The 16,219-nt window shown below is 40.5% G+C and overlaps 1 protein-coding gene across 1 annotated transcript in view; it reads right to left on the reverse strand.

Annotated features, from left to right (window-relative positions):
- The window catches only part of grik2 (glutamate receptor, ionotropic, kainate 2), a 426,471-nt gene that overhangs the window by 229,003 nt on the left and 181,249 nt on the right, over positions 1–16,219 (reverse strand). Inside the window, exon 7 of the mRNA XM_050045772.1 lies at positions 10,355–10,528. Within this exon, the coding sequence (XP_049901729.1) occupies positions 10,355–10,528 (174 nt within the window). The remainder of the gene's footprint in view (positions 1–10,354; positions 10,529–16,219) is intronic.

Raw genomic sequence — 16,219 nt, forward strand, 5'->3', positions numbered from 1 at the left:
TCCAGCCCCCTCAATGTCAACTGAAATGGAATTCTTTGCTTTTAATGAGACCAAAGACGTCAAAGACCTCTTCTCTTTGAGTGTGGAAGTCAGGCTGACATCACCTCAGAGTCCCACTTCGAAAGAATGTCTTTAAAGACAACATGGACAAGGAATGTAGCTACTTCTCATTGGTTTGTCTGGTAATGCAAGTAGCAATCTTCCTCCTCATGCTTGTTTCCACAGTTAAATAAACCTACTGACCCCATAATAATATTGTATCTAGTGCTCTAATGCTCAGAATTAAAATGCTACCTTGTACTGCTTCTTATACTGACAACATGGCCACAAAGGGTGAGCAGCCACTCCAACAGACCTGCCAAAACATGGAGCTGAGCTGAAGCCCTGTTTAAATGCTTTTTAATCTGCAGCCCACTCCAGAAACCCTGACATGCTGCTGTACAAACTGCAGAAATGAAAAATCAGACCATGTTATTTAAATAAGTGAAAAAAGAGCAAAAACTTCAACCCCCTCAAGTCAGCATTGTAGAGAGCGACTTGTCTCCCACAGTCCTCTCGGCTCACAGAAACCCCGGCAGCCTCTAAGTGGCTCTCTGGGTGAACCCTGTGCACCGGAGTTACTGTTCCTCATCACTGCCAAGCACCACCAGCCTCTGCACAAGTAACGCCAGCTGCCGGAATAATGTCCCAGCAACATGTCACAGCCAAATTCCTTCCCCAACATTTGGACAATACCAAAGCCAGATCCAAGTCTATGAGCCAGAGAGGGGGAGCCGGAGAGATGGCTTGATGCACACAGAGAAGCAGATGGAATAAACTTAGCTGAGAGAAGCCCAATCTAAGAGGCGGAGAAGGGCACGGTCCAACGGCATCATCCCAGCGCCGAGTTTGGGGCCGCAGCCAAAATGTGGAATAACCAAATATTAGCCTCCTCCTAATGAGAACTCACTCAAACAGCTCGAACTCCAGACAAAGGCTTTGGAAGCCTTTCAAAGCTACAGCACCAGCCTCATCAGGGCATATCCCACAATGCAACACAAAAGCTGTGCGTCTTGGAAAACAGTGAGGCAATAGAGCGAAGCATGATCTGTGTATCAAACAGGCAGGTTGCTGCACTGTGCTGGCTGTCTGTATGCTGCTGTGTGCTTTGACAGGTCCGGCAGCCCCCCAGCTGCTCCAGACCTGACCTCTGCCCGGGGTCAGCACCCACACACCCTCCCAACCTTAGAAGCAACCTGCACCCCCACTGACTCACTCGCCCCTGAAACTAGTCCAGGCCATGTTTCCCAGCCTGTTCTGCCACTCAGGGAGGTCTCCAGCGAGACAGGATGACTGACAGGTTGGAACAGGAACAGGCAGGATAGAGACAAAAAACCCATCTCTCAATCCCTCCACCAGTCTCGTCGTATTCCAGTTCACTCATCTCTTTTTCTGCCAATAAATTGCTCTTTAACAATTTATCTCTTTACGAGGACGCCAAAACAAAACAAAAAAACAACAAGAGATACTGAAAACACATGACAGACAAACATCCTGCAGGGTATGAATCTAATTATGGCTTCCTTGTATTGTAGAATGTTTGAAACAAGAGTTTTTATCAGTTTGTAAATATTGATTTCAAATGAAGCATTGTTAATGTGTGCTGTTCTGACAAGTGACTTTATATTCTGAGAAAACAATCTCCTGATGTATGATGATGTCATATATCACACACATACATGGGATCCATGCAACCAAAATATTACAGTAAAACTGAAATAAATTTTATGTGCTAATTTTTTCACCATCATAAACCATAAAGTGATTGACTTCAGCGTATCACGTACGGCCATGTTAACCTGTTTGTAGATTGTGCTGTGAATTTCTCTGCCCTCCTCCAACCACATAAGAGGTTATTAGGAGTAGAAATTGTGACCCATATTTACATTTTTTTGTTCCGCAGTGACTTCTCGGAGGAAGTGAGGAACAGCGAGAAAATCTGCTTAGGGCAGGAGTTCAGCGAGATGGATCGGTCAAACAAACACAGCACTTTATTCCAAGAGACCACTGTTTGCGTGACACAAAAAGTTAGTGTGAGTTATTTTAATAATGTAACGCAGTATATCATCGTATGTATGTCATGTGTAATACCTTACTTAGTCAAGTGAGATCATGTTACGCTGCCTTAAGTTCACACCAAAGATCCCCAATGAGACAACTGGACATCTGAGCTTGACTCAAGCCGGCTGATGGTGTCACCTGAAACCCAGCTGGTCAAATTGCTGGCGACTGGTTTTAGAACCTAAAGCACGTCACTTGTTTCCACAGCCAATCGGCTTGTAGTGAAGTCTGCTGATCAAGTAAAAATGACCCCAGAAGGCATGTTCGTTTACTATTGAATAGAAAGTGCTCTGTCCCCGCCAAGCCCTCTGTTTCCATCCATACATTGAGCTGGTGTCGGACGATGGATCGCTGCTGCTGCTTGCTGTATGTGCTCAAATTGAATCAGTTTATCGTTAAGTTCATGTGAACATTTGTGCCAAATTTAAAGAAATTCCTTCAAGGTGTCCTTAAGATATTTTGTTCACGAAAATGAGATGGATGCACAGTCCGGCCACAGCTATCACTAACGTGGAGTCATAAACATTCTGATTATATGGCCCATTTATCTTTTTATTTTCCTGGAGCTTTTAGCTTCATCTCATGGCTTGATGGAGGCTATGTGATGTGGCAAAAAACTTTTGGAAAAAATGAAAAAAATGTGAGTGTTCTGATTTATTGCAGAAAAAAATACATTAAGAGCAGGAAATGTTTCAGCATTGAAAAGAGAAATTTAAAAAAAAAAGAGAAAGAAAAAATTTAGACCATGATTACAAAAATGAACAACTTATTTTCTCCCAAGACAAACAGTGAATAGACTGCTATATGAATTGGATTACTTGCAGATGATGGTTTTGTTATGTATGGTATTAGGTGCTTGCTAAAAATGAATTAACAAATATAATATATATGGTGCACATACAGTATAAGTCAATGTCAGATTTATTGGCAGCCACAGAATAATTGCAAAGTGTTAAGACATCTTTCAGCACAGCTTCCTGCGATTTAATAACATATTTCTCATATGACTCATCCTATCCTTTCACAGTGTCCACCATATGCCTGTTTGAGTGATGCTCGGATAATATGAATCCTGGAATATGTCTGATGTCTGTGTGACATTTTTTATAACTCTGTTTGGATCAGACTTTAAATGATATCTGTCAAAAAGGAAATGGCTTTCCATCACTGCCCTATTTAAATTTACCCACAGGTATAGCATATTTATGGTAATACGGGAATAGAAATGATTCGGCGGTAATGCCGTGGCTCTGAATATCAACAGTGTTTTGGAGCTGCAACAAACAAAGAGACGACCTTGATGGTTAAAGGGTCAGCCCGTTTGCCTGGACAAGGGTGAAAGTTAACGTCCCCGGCTTTCCAACTTATGACAAAGAGATAAATGCAGAAATTACAGTCGTGGCTGAGTGTTTTTTTGAACCTGTTTCAATTTAGCGGGGCACACAATGAATCAGACAGCAGCTTAAGCAATTAACAAGGAGAGACATTATGGTAATGAGAGCGTGGAGCTTGTAAGGTCACTCTCGTTGTGCATGTTGAGCCACGACTCAGGGCAGGGATTCTCCGCTGACACATTAATTGAAGGCAGCATAAAGTACTGAGGTGCAGAACTAGTTTACCTGATTTGTCACACATAAACATATTGTGGAAAAAGGAAAACAGTCTCTGGAACAAACTTCATAGATTTATTCAATCATCTTCATGATTTGATGTAGTGACACAAGATGCAGGAAGGAAAGCTGTAGCTATCTGCTAGGTGTGAAAATAGACTACCCCTGCGTCCAAAATCGTATATCATGCACTACATATGCAGTGTGTGTATTATCATCCAATAGACTTTGTGCACATAAACAGCATGTATCGTTTTGGACATACTGAGTGGTAATTACCATGTCACTTCCTGAGAGCCTCCTTATCGGTTAGAGATGCATAGCCAAGGTAAACCCATGCCAACCTCATCTCTACCAGCATCTGCAAGCAGTATTGACCTCTGGAGGTTTTGATTTTTCATCACATTTGTAGTAGTAACATTTTTGGCTGTTAGGAAATGCAAACCAAAGGCAAACTTGTTGTGTGATGTTATGTCACAGCCATCATCTTCATCAGCTAATGCTTAAATTAGCTATGTTAACATCAGCATGCTAACAGGCTGATGTTTAGCAGGTATAATGTTTTTAATAATGTAAGCACCAAATTTCATGGCACACCATCCAAATACAATATGACACCCCTCAATCATGTCATATAAAAAATCAGGGGGAGGTTAATTGCACATCTATCAGCAACAGCAGAAGTTTTAGCAACACACAATTAACAATACAACTGCTTCCAGTACAAACTGCCCAGCACGACCCATGCTCTTATATAGAGTCAGCAATTAGCAATTAAAACTGACTTAGACACAATTAAAGACAAAATCCACTGTATAAGCTGCTTATCTCTCCAAATAACTACAAGGATTAGTGCCCGGTCACAGAAAGTGAGACAGCAAAATTCATTTGCACTTTCTCGCAAATTGGCTGGTGCATGAATTTTAGTGATATTGGTCACACTGGTACTTACTGTACTACAATTGGATTCCACCATTTTATTTAAGTTTCTTAATTATGAGTGTAAAATGTTTGCATAACTACAATAAAAAGAAAAACATGGCATGTGTATATGGCATGTACAATACCTTATGCTAATGATCTCACAATGTAATCCATTGCATCTCTGGATGCAAAAATCACCTGCAAGTGATGATGATGATCATGATGATTACATTTAAATCTCAGTTTATGACTCACTATAGAAAAAACTGTCGGGGGTTTACTATGTAAGGAGTAGTGAATGAGTGAAGGAGTGCTTTCAGACACAGCTATCCTAAATAATGGCCTTTTGATCAGGAACCATTCAATACAGTTAATTTAATGGATTTGAACTTTGGATGCCCCAGTTGTGAAATTATGGGCTGATACCAATGCTGAAAATGACAATTTGGCAGATAGCCAATACTTGTTGTTTATCTTATTTTTGTTATTTATTCCCAATTTTGGTGTTAAACATTTAAAAAAAAAAACACTTCAATAACTGTGTTATAGTCTTTTGTTAATTCAACCATCAATATAACCTTTTATCACATGGAAAACATCTTAAGAAAACCTTTCACCCTGAAGGCATCCTGCGGAAGATCTCTGTTCATCTCAAACACATGTTCTATGGTCCCCAGGAGAACAGGACGCTATTAATCTGGAGCCCTGCTTTTTAGCCTGCACAAAATGGACGAGACACAACAGAAAAACCTTGGCCACCATCATTGGTGAATGTCTTCCTATTTGCTGATAGGCCGATGGCAGTCAACAGGGTGAATATCAGCCAATACTAATTTTGACCGATAGCCATTTTGGACAAAAAAGTTCTGCTCAGTCAAAGGTCAGCACTGTCAAGACACTTTGTCAACTGGCCAACAACACAAATACACCTCTCAAGGTTCACTAAATTTGAACCAGCACCCCTATATAAGCTAATCCTTTGATTCAGCAACTCTGTTGAAATGACTGTAAAATTAGTGTTTTACTCTCAAGGCTTAGTCACACCTGCATTTATATCAGCAAAATTTTATGCTGAAAACAGTCATTTGAAGGTTCTCATCCATCTCTGACAGTATAGATTAAATATGAAGTGACGGAAATATCAATTGAGGCGCAGATGCTTCCAGCTGCCTCTCTATCAGCTCTGCTAAATTTGTGCTATATTTAGGTGTGTATGTTTATTTTGCAAATGTTACTGGTGCTTTGTGTAGTTGGCTTTGGATGGCGGTGGTGTGTGGCTGCAAGTCATCATCAGGATGTGTAAATCAACTCAGCAGTTTGTTAACTCACATTCTGATAACTGCTGGCTAGCTTACTGAGCCAGGTTAAGGTTTTCAGACGTAAAAATCAGTAAACATCAAAGATAGATAGAGGAGAATGGCCATTAGCTGAACTAGCATCCTGCTAGCCATTGTACAGGTGCTGGAAAATGAACTGGACAACCTCTGTGTCACATCAGTTTCCAACGGGATATTGTAATATCCTTTGATTCACTGATCCTTGGCTAAATTCTGGACAACGCTACCCAACCAGGTGACTTTTTTTCTATAAGATGATCCGACAGAGCTGAGGTCTCTAGTGTGAAACGAAGAGTGCTTTATGTTGAATAAGAACTGGTGGGAATGTGAGGTGCTATCCTGGGCAGTCCTGCTGTGGTTCACTGTTAACACCAGCTGCAGTGCGGCGCTGCCATGTTCAGGAGGAGCAACCATGCCACCGTCTTCTTCAGGTTGGGGATGTGTTGACAGTTAAATCACTCCACAACCAGATTCCATAGATTACAAGAACCATCCCGAAACATGGACAACCACAAAGCAGCAGCCACTAATGTAAAAAGACAAAAATGACTCAAATTATAGTGCACAAGTTAAAGGAGCTAATGGGATCACATTTCACTGGAGTTGTACATTGTATAATTCCATGTGACAAATAAATGAATTGAACTGAAATGTTTTATGGCATAGGCTATTTCCTGTAGAACAAAAATGCTATTTCAGAGGTCTTTGCCAGCTGCCAAGAACACAATTTGAGGAGAAATAGCAACTTCTAATTGTTTGCTTTAAATTAAAACACTGCAGCAACTTTGGCTCCAAACAAATTATTGTTATTCTGCAATAAGCCATACTGTTCACACTGCAATTTCAACCACTAAAGGTAAAACAATGGTGCTGAATGGAGAAGCAGTGTGAGAACATGAAGGCTCTGGACTTCTCACTCAGTGCAATCTGTCACGATCTGCGAGTTCATAAGTTACAGCACATCAGCAGTTCACTACTTAAGCACACAAAACCGTAAATACGGCACACAAATTAAGCCGTTAATCAAACGTTTACGGAACCTTTCACCATGTCAATATGCATTAGCTGCTGACTGATTGCCATTTGTCTAATTAATCAATCCCCACCTTCAAACTCATATGCCATTAATTCACTGATGAGCAGGGTCACAGCGCACTTCTCACACACATAAATCTCCGCCTGTCGCTGATCCAAAAATAACCAGCTAGCTCTGCTCGCCTGATGACTCTCTGCAGCACATAATGGAGTAAAAGAGGTGAATACAAACACAAAGATGATGAGAGGGATCTTTTATTTTCCCTTGTTTCTTCCTCTTTGTGTGGACTTAAGACATCAAATTGACTCCATGTACCAGCTTGCGCTGGAAGCTAGTAGCTATAGAGGCACTCTGTGAGCTTTTTGTGTTTTGAAAAGGTACAGTTATTACACACACAGTCCATTTCAGGTCTCAAGTGGGAAACGGTATTGATTGAGCAACAAATCCAACAAAAGGGGCTTAAACTGAGTAACACCCACTCTCCGATATCAATCCAGAAACATGACTCAGCAAGATTGCGCCGTTTTAGAAAAAAAAGGGAATCTGTTATTCCCCAGAGGTAAGCCACTGTTTTCAATCAGCAGCCAACATGTTGCCGCTGCCGCCGCCAGTGCTTTCCAACTGGAATCAGACCAAGCAGCTACATCGGCCTAACGTTTAACACCTCGACAGTCCATCTGGGAATAAAACACAAGGACTCTGATTTCACTTCTGCCTTCCCTTCACCCACTCTCTGTCCTTCTTTTTCTTTTCGTTTTCATTCATCCCCCTCATCTCATTTCTCCTCTCTCCTCCATTAGTCTTTTTTCCTTCCCATTCCTTGTCTCTGGTGGGTTGACGTTTTTTGGCAAGGTTCCCAGATAAGAGAGTGGTATAAAAGCAGCGTGGAGGAACAGTTATTACAGGCAGTGTGCTCTGATCAGAGAGGTTTCAGATCACAGTGACAGAGACTCTTCTTATCACACCCGGGGCACACAACTCGGGGCACTGAGGTTTTCCATTTGACTCCCTCAGGACGACTGGCGAGTTACAGTAACAGAAGCCACTGCACATCCATTCTAACAGGTCTATCACGTCCAGAACTACACTTTATATCTTCACTGACTCTATGTCTGTAAAAACCAGCCAAGCAGCAAAGAAAGAGCGAAGAAGCACAGTGGAAATCCACAAAGATTTGGGTAGATTGTCCCTCTGGGCAACTGTAGTAAGAACTCTGTGTGTCCCATATAAATTACAGTGCTTCAGTAGGCTCTATGGGCCTGCTTCATCAAGGTTCTGATTCAGAGACACTGGCAGCACCTTTTGAAGCATTTGTGGACAGATATACTTCCATATACTTCCATTCCTACTTCCATAAGCCAAAACTGACTCCAAGAGCACACACTCAACAAAACCAGCCCTTTCTCATTTTGAACTTATGACATACTACTGAGTCAGATACCGATGCTACAACGTACATTTGCTGCAGAATGATACGCTGCCGGCCGGAGTCAGTTTTTAACACCACCAGCAACTATATAAAAACAACTACATTGATGTTTTGACTAGTCAAAATATCTTTTCTGATATCCAAAATCAAATTATGACAAGTCATAAAAGGATAAAAAAACATAAAGTTAAATAAGTTACAATGGCATTTAAGATATCTGGACTTCAGATTCTAGATATTTAAAATTACATTCTTACTAGTTGCAATTCCAAGCCAAAATGATTTGTATTCAAACTCAACTATAAATATCTATAATTCAGTTTGGATGTGTTGTAATTCCAAGTTGACATATCAGAAATTTGAATTATTGATTTCAACAATTCAATTCTTACTAGTCAAAATGTTAATTATTAATATCAACACTTCACTTGTTAGCAGTGGAAATGTTCATTGTAGACATCTGTCTTAACTTTTTCCTATTGACTTCTATTCAAACTCAGTTACAAATACCTCAGTATTGATGTGTTATAATTTCAAGTTGACATATCCAAAATGTTAATTATTGATATCAACAATTCAATTCTTACTAGAAACAATTTTCATTGTAAATATCTACAAGCATCCCTATACATATCATAAATGGAATACAATATCTCTAAAATTCAATTTCTAGACCAAATTACATTATGAATGTGCCAGCTTGGAATTCTAAATAGTCAAAAAGCAATTGATGATATCTTCAATTGCTATTACCTCTACTGATTAAATGTTAAAAGGACTTGCCATAGCCATACAGCACCTCGGCTGTGTCTTTTCTCGGTTTTGCAGTTTCCATTGAAAGAGTTTCGGAGGTAGAGCATCTAAAGCTGTCTGTTCTTTAACAACTAGAACTGTGTTACTGACACACTTTGTTTTTCATAAACACATTGAACGCATGTTTGCAGCTCAGTTGTGATTCATCTGATAACAGATACTTTGTGGCTATACTTTGGTGTTATCACTGCACAACATCAAGCTGTTCTATTTCTATCTTTTTATCTGTACTTCCTGAATAGTAGAGGAAAAACTGTAACCTCCCTTCTCCTGCTTCACACATTTTGTCAAAGAAGTAACAAGATTTTTTTAAGTCACTAAAAAATTAGATGCATGATTAAATGTCAATGTTATGGTAACTGCATATAAATACAGACATTTATAGACATTCACAAGTAAATTTCACATGTTAGAGATGCAAGCTGCTCCAGCAAAACTACAGTGTATAAATAAAATACAAGAGCAGTGCCTGAATCATCACAGAGATGCTTACTCGCCCATCTGAAGGACATCTACCAGTAGGATGGAAGTGGCGCGTGCCCAACAACTGCAACATAGCCAGACTATGATGCCGTATCCAGTTGACATTAAGGCTAAATTACTGTGAGGTAAGATGCCTTGTTGTTGTCCTGTTTCTAGCTGTTGTCATTATTTGTGGCATCTGCAGTCTGGGTTCAGTTTCCATGACTAACACTTAAAACAATCACTTTCTTTGTGAACACCTGCTAAGATGAATGAACCCATAAGGCATACTGAGGGAAACAGGACTTGCTCCTGGTACTGTAACTGGAATAAACTTTGCATGTTGTGCTTTTGTTGCAGTCACCAAATCTCTCCAATAAACAAGTTATCTGTCAGTTTACGGCCTTTGGTTCATTTTTGATGGACCAAAGAAAAAACATATTACATTGTTGCCCTTTGAGTCCAGGTCCCTTTTGTGGTCATACCAAATGAACCAAAGTACATGTGTAAATGTGACCTGTAGTTCATGCTGATTCTACTGGTGTATAAGTTCTCATCAATATACTTCACTGACTGATGGGAAACAACCTCTGTCACACTGAGCAGATGAATACCAGGTCATAAAAAACACTCATTGACTTACGGTCATGAAGCCGTCCAGTAGACCAGAGTCAGGTTTGGGTGGAGCCTGCAGTCGCTCCATGGACCATTTCTCAATGATGGAAGCCACCTGGCTGTTTTCAGTGTTGAGGATCCTGAAGCCTGTCATATTCACACCACTGTATCGGTAAGGCTCCACGTCCAGCGCAAACAAATCCTAGACAGAAGGAAAAACATTAAATATAGGAATGACAGACTTTGATTAGATAAATCAACAGCCCCGCAATTGAAAGCTATTGAGAAAAAGCTTAAACCTCAAAGTCATACAATCCTATTGAGTAATTAGCATCTTAGGTAACAATAAACACAATGACACCTCGATGATAAAAAAGCTAAGGGGCTCTGCGCTATTGGCTAATCGCCTGGACTGAGCTCTACTCTGTATATGTTTGCAAATCATTATTTTCGGCATCCAGTGCCGCCCTGGAAGTCAAAGTCCCATTCCTTCTCTCAGTTGGAGCTTACAAGGACATGAAACCCGGGTAGAATTGTCAGTGCAAAAGATGAACAACTGTGTCAGAAAACATCTGGTTATTTGATAAGAAAAGTTTGAGGCAGTCTGTTGATATTTATAAAAACATTTGTGGGCTTCATCCACTGTTCTTGTCACAGTGTAGAAAAGCACATAGCTACCATCAGATGAATGACAATTTTTTTGGCTCATTTTTCATAACCACTGTAACTTTAGCATAAAAGCATGGTGGAATTAGCAAGCTAGCTAGCTAACTAGGCAGCCGTGATTAAAATAGTAGTTTTGGACCATAGACTGCATGGATAATGGATATAGCTACAGTGACACCACCCATTGGTTTGTGAACTACTGTTTTAAAGCCTTGAGTTCAGCATTTTGGACATCGCAATCTGTTTTTGGAGCCAGAGGTCACCATAGGCTGGCACTGTGGAGCTATGAGGGATGGATCTGACTGAGAAGACTAGGATACTTTTGACAGACAGCCTGTCACTCTTAAATATGTGTAACTTTAAGCCTTAAAAAGATTTCAATAGTACACTTCTCATGAACAGGGAAATTAGCTAGAGACCAAAACAGTGACTAATACATATTAAATGCAACACACACCGCCGCCGGCGCGGCGCTGTGGCCGTCAAGTGCCGTCCCCCAACACACACTGGTAGCGGCGCGCAGCGGCACCGTTGACATGTATTTCTCACCCCAGCCCTCTAGGTGGCTGTACCTACACTAGTTGCCAACGGTTGCCAACTGCTAGTAACGGAAGAAGAAGAAGAGGAAAAACTTTGAGGCAACAGCAACTTGGATTTCACGGGTGAGTTTCTTATCAGAGTCATCTTATTAAAAATTTTAAACAACCGGTTTTGATACTACAGCGACCGAAACGTACATTTCTCGCAGCGCCGCCATGAGCGCCGGCCGTGCTGGAAATAGAGCAGTGGGCTGAAGCAGAGCGGCGCGGCGCCAGTGTGGGTTGCTTCATAGAATATAATGGAGGCGGGCGTTTTGACACGCGGCGTATGGCGGCGGTGTGTGTTGCACTTTACAGTGTCAGAATGGGTGCCATCAGGGTTACGAGGAGAAAGTGGAAATAAGTTTCCAATTGAGCGTAAAGTGAATGTTATGCTTAATAATGTCACAAGGGCTGCCGCCACAATGACAAAATTCTCCTTTTGGTCATCTGCAACAAAAATATGTTATACAAACTATTGTTTATAGTGGCTCCGATAGTGGACGATGGCTGCCCAGCCTTCACCAGTCACATGGGGAAGTACTGACCAGAGGAAAGGGTTGTGTTAAATGATCAGTGGGTACAGCTCCAGAGAAAGCAGGTTCCATCTGGTGTGCGACTGTGTCTAAGTGTATTCTTAATTTAAACATGTATTTACATTAACTGTTGGCCTGGATCGCACCAACAGGGTTAGTGCTGTAAATGAAAGTCATAGTCAAAGTCTGTGTCTGAGTGCTGCCTCTTTTTATTTCAAATTAAAAGTCCTACATTCAGATAAAAAGCCCTCTACCCTTTCAAACACTGTCCAGTCATTTACTAGGCTTACTAATACTAGATATTAGTCAGTTTTATAATACATTTAAAATTAAATCTACCAAACTGTATTAAATAAACAATGACAGTATTGGACCATCAGTCAGGCCCATGACTGACAAATTCTGACCAAACCTTACATACAGCATTAAAAAAAACACTTAACACAAGGTAAGTGAAGAGAAGAGGAAAAAAAATTGGCAGGAAAATAGCTGCCATATGTGGCCTCAGTATGGCTGGTTTGTTCACTCTGCTGGGAGAATTAGGCTGTCAGCACTGGACTCTGTCTGCCAAACAAAACAGTGGGAAATGACAACTACCACTGCACCTCCCCTGCCTCCTCCATGTTTGTATTTTACTTTTCATCTTCCTGAAAACACCAGAGGGACATTTAATTATCTCACATAAATTGGGCCATGCTGAATGGCTGCAGAAAGAAAGTATGAACATTTAGATGTTTCATTTCAAACCGAAAATGATCCCTTTTAGTCGCCATGATGAAAAGCACAGACAGTTGAAAACTGAATTATTCAGTTTTCAAAGGAACTTGACATTAAAAAAGTAAAGGACAGGGGGAGGCGGAACAGAGAGAGAGAGAGACTATGTTTTGATCCGAGGCAACACAAGCAGCCTCTTCAGGATGAGAGTGGGATGGGACTTCAGAAAGAGTTTGATTTGAGTAAAATCTTTGACGTGGAACATGGACTGAGAGCAAGTTCATACAGTCAGGGAGCTTGGAATAATGCTCACTAGTGTGTGCACAAATGTAGATGTGTCTTGTTGTATGATTTATTAGGTGGACAGTGAAAGGGACTTTATCCTGACAACCAAAGGCGAGGTCACTTATACAACTAGATGATATGAGAGGAACTACACACACTGAATCTAGCCTTTTATATTAAGTTGAAAAATAAATGCTGACACAATCTTCTGCCTCACAGCTCTTTACTCCACAGAAAATACTGATACTTTCACTTTTATGCTGTTCAGTCAGCTATCGGTCAGTGGATGAAACTCTTTTTAATTATTTACAATCATTTACAAATTTCAAACAGGCTGGCATATGGCATTGAATTAGTCTCAAAACCTGCACACATACCAACCAAGGCACATGCACATGATATGAGCACATACAGCAGTATCTGCAAGCAGAAAAGCATCCTTGCGAGAAGGGCCAGCCCTAGAGTTTTGGAGGGTCTAAGCAGATTTGGTTTGGGGGCCCTCCTAATTGTAACGTGATGCCACTGAACTAACGTGTGTATCGGTTCAAGCACATAAAATGTACAAAAAAAGCATGTTAAGACTAAAGTGGTACCTATTAGTTTAGTTTAGTTTGTTTGTTTTTCCACACATCTGTGTAGAAAATACAGGAAAAAGGAAATTTAAAGATAAAACACTGTGCAGGAGAGGTTAGAAGCCAAAAATGGCTAAAGCACAAACCTCCCTTATTACAAACAACAATTATACATAAAAACAAAAAGACAAAAAGCACAGACTGTATAACTGAACAACAGTTCCAGACCAAGAAAAAATGCAAAAGTTTTGGAGATGTACGATTTACAAAAAAATGAAAATAATTCCAAATGAATCAATTAAGTGTTAAGAGTCCTTGCTCATTAGAGTCCTTTTCAGATGTTTTTGAATCACGATAGTGAAGATGATGATTGTAGAGATGGAAGTAGTTTGTTTCAAAGAGATGGTCCTCTCTATTTCAAAGAAAATTGATTAAGGGAAGTCAGACTGTTCTGTGGAATATGAGTCAATGTCCGAGGAATACTCAAGAAACTTTTGGAAAACACTAGGCAAGTCATGAGTGAGATGTAGCTACATATTAATACATGAATTCACAAATCTGGTATATGTTGACATTAAAAATTGATAAAAGTATTTTCTAAAGAGATTTGGATTTGAAGGAACTCTACTTAAGATACTTAGTGACTTCACAGACTTTTAACAGACAAGTTCAATATGGTACTTCCAAGTTAGTTTTTCATCCACTATGACCCCTAGAAATTTAATGTAAGGAACCTAAGATCCAAAGATAGTGTTAGGAGCGACACTTTATTTAAATAGACCACAATAAATGCAGTATTTGTCTACTACCCGCTAACCTACTGACTGTTTTTTTCTCAGGGCCTTTTGCTTTATCTGGTTAAAGTTTGATGCATGTTTTGGTGTTATTGTTTCGTTGGAAATTGGAAACACTAATGAAGTGTAAGACACAACTAAAAAGATATGGTGCACAAGGCAACCATATGGTAAAGAACATAAATCCATACCAAAATAAGTATCTAATAATGCTGTGTAAAATCTGGGTACAGTTATCAAATAAGAAATAAAGGCAAAAGGAGCACTGTTTAAATATAACATTACATTAAATTGTCCAAGAATAGGGCAAAATTGATAGTGACAGGTAAAACTGTTTTAACATTTTAAAAGTAAACATAAACATTTTAATAGTGTTAGTATTTGCTCTAGCTAACTAGACTGGGTCTGTGTTAGTACTGGCTGATGATCCAGCATCTCATCTATTGTCAAACTTAAGCATAGCACCTGTAAATTATACATAACAATGCTATTATTAATTTTATCAGCAGCATCAGGGGTATTCAAGCCGGCTCCCTCAAATTTCCTTTTATAAATTTTCATATATAAAATATTATTTGTGTTATGACTTGGCTGAACACTTGATGATAATTATTGTTTTGGAGATGTGCACCCATATTGCCCACTGCGCCCCAAGCAACTTGCATAATGAGCACTCGGCCACTGATCTCTGCATATGGGGCATTTCAAGTGCTTTTGGGGGCCCTGTGCTGGCCACTGGCCACAGGGCCCTAAGAAGCCATTTAGTTTGCTTATATGTCGGGCTGGCTCACAAGGGAGCATTTCTGCTCTATAGACCCTTTTAGGGCCGACATCACAAAGACATCATTTTATCAGCTGGAGGCAAAACATGACTTGCCACTACAGGTCTGTAGGCTACATGTAGGAGTCTTGAAATGTCATGATGTTGTGTTATTGGAAGCCAGAACAGAAGGAGACTTGGCTCAAAACTTACTGGAAGAAACCATTCAAGTCCTCCTGGCGTAGTAATCAACGACAAAGCCGCCATCCCACCTTCAGCAATCCTGTCAAATCATCCATTCACTGAGCAAGAGCATACGGGTCGGCCAGTCTGGTCCAGTTAGTCAGTGTTTACTTATTCAAGTAACACTCGCAGTCCCAGAGAGTGAGTGACCTGACATGGTGCATTCGTAAATTCAGTCTGATGCGCTACACTTAAATGAGAGCCCTGTTGTTCAAAGAAACAGAGCGCTATATTTCTAAATAAATCACCTAACAGTTAAGTTAATCACACATTCACTGCACTCAGTGCTCTGCTGCTCGGTCTCCCCAGATAGTGTGCGCTCTGCCACTCCAAGACGGCGGTGCTCTGGATAACCAAACAGTACATTCAGACAGCACCCAGATTTTAGTATGGTCCAGTTTGTGCCATAGTGCACTCTGGACACCTGGAATAAGTATTTCTGAATGCACCACTCTCATCGTTTTCCTCCAGTGTCTAAAACAAGCCATCAGAACCTGCTAGCTAGTGCTTTGTTTTGCCTCCAGCTAAGCCCCGCCCACCAAAAAACATTATATTGTTTACTAACAGTAAAAAGGGTCTATGTGCAGTCCTGTGAGCATGGGGCTGTGATGAGTGCAAACTTGACCCTCCCACCCCGCCAACAATGCCCCTGACCACACCTCATTTTAAGACCAACCATGGGCGCAGATGGGCGCACGTATAGGCTGACCAAACGTCCTCTTTTGTCCGGACATGTCCACTTTTC

The sequence above is a fragment of the Epinephelus moara genome, chromosome 6, assembly GCF_006386435.1.
Source record: "Epinephelus moara isolate mb chromosome 6, YSFRI_EMoa_1.0, whole genome shotgun sequence".
Classification (NCBI taxonomy): Eukaryota; Metazoa; Chordata; class Actinopteri; order Perciformes; family Serranidae; genus Epinephelus; species Epinephelus moara.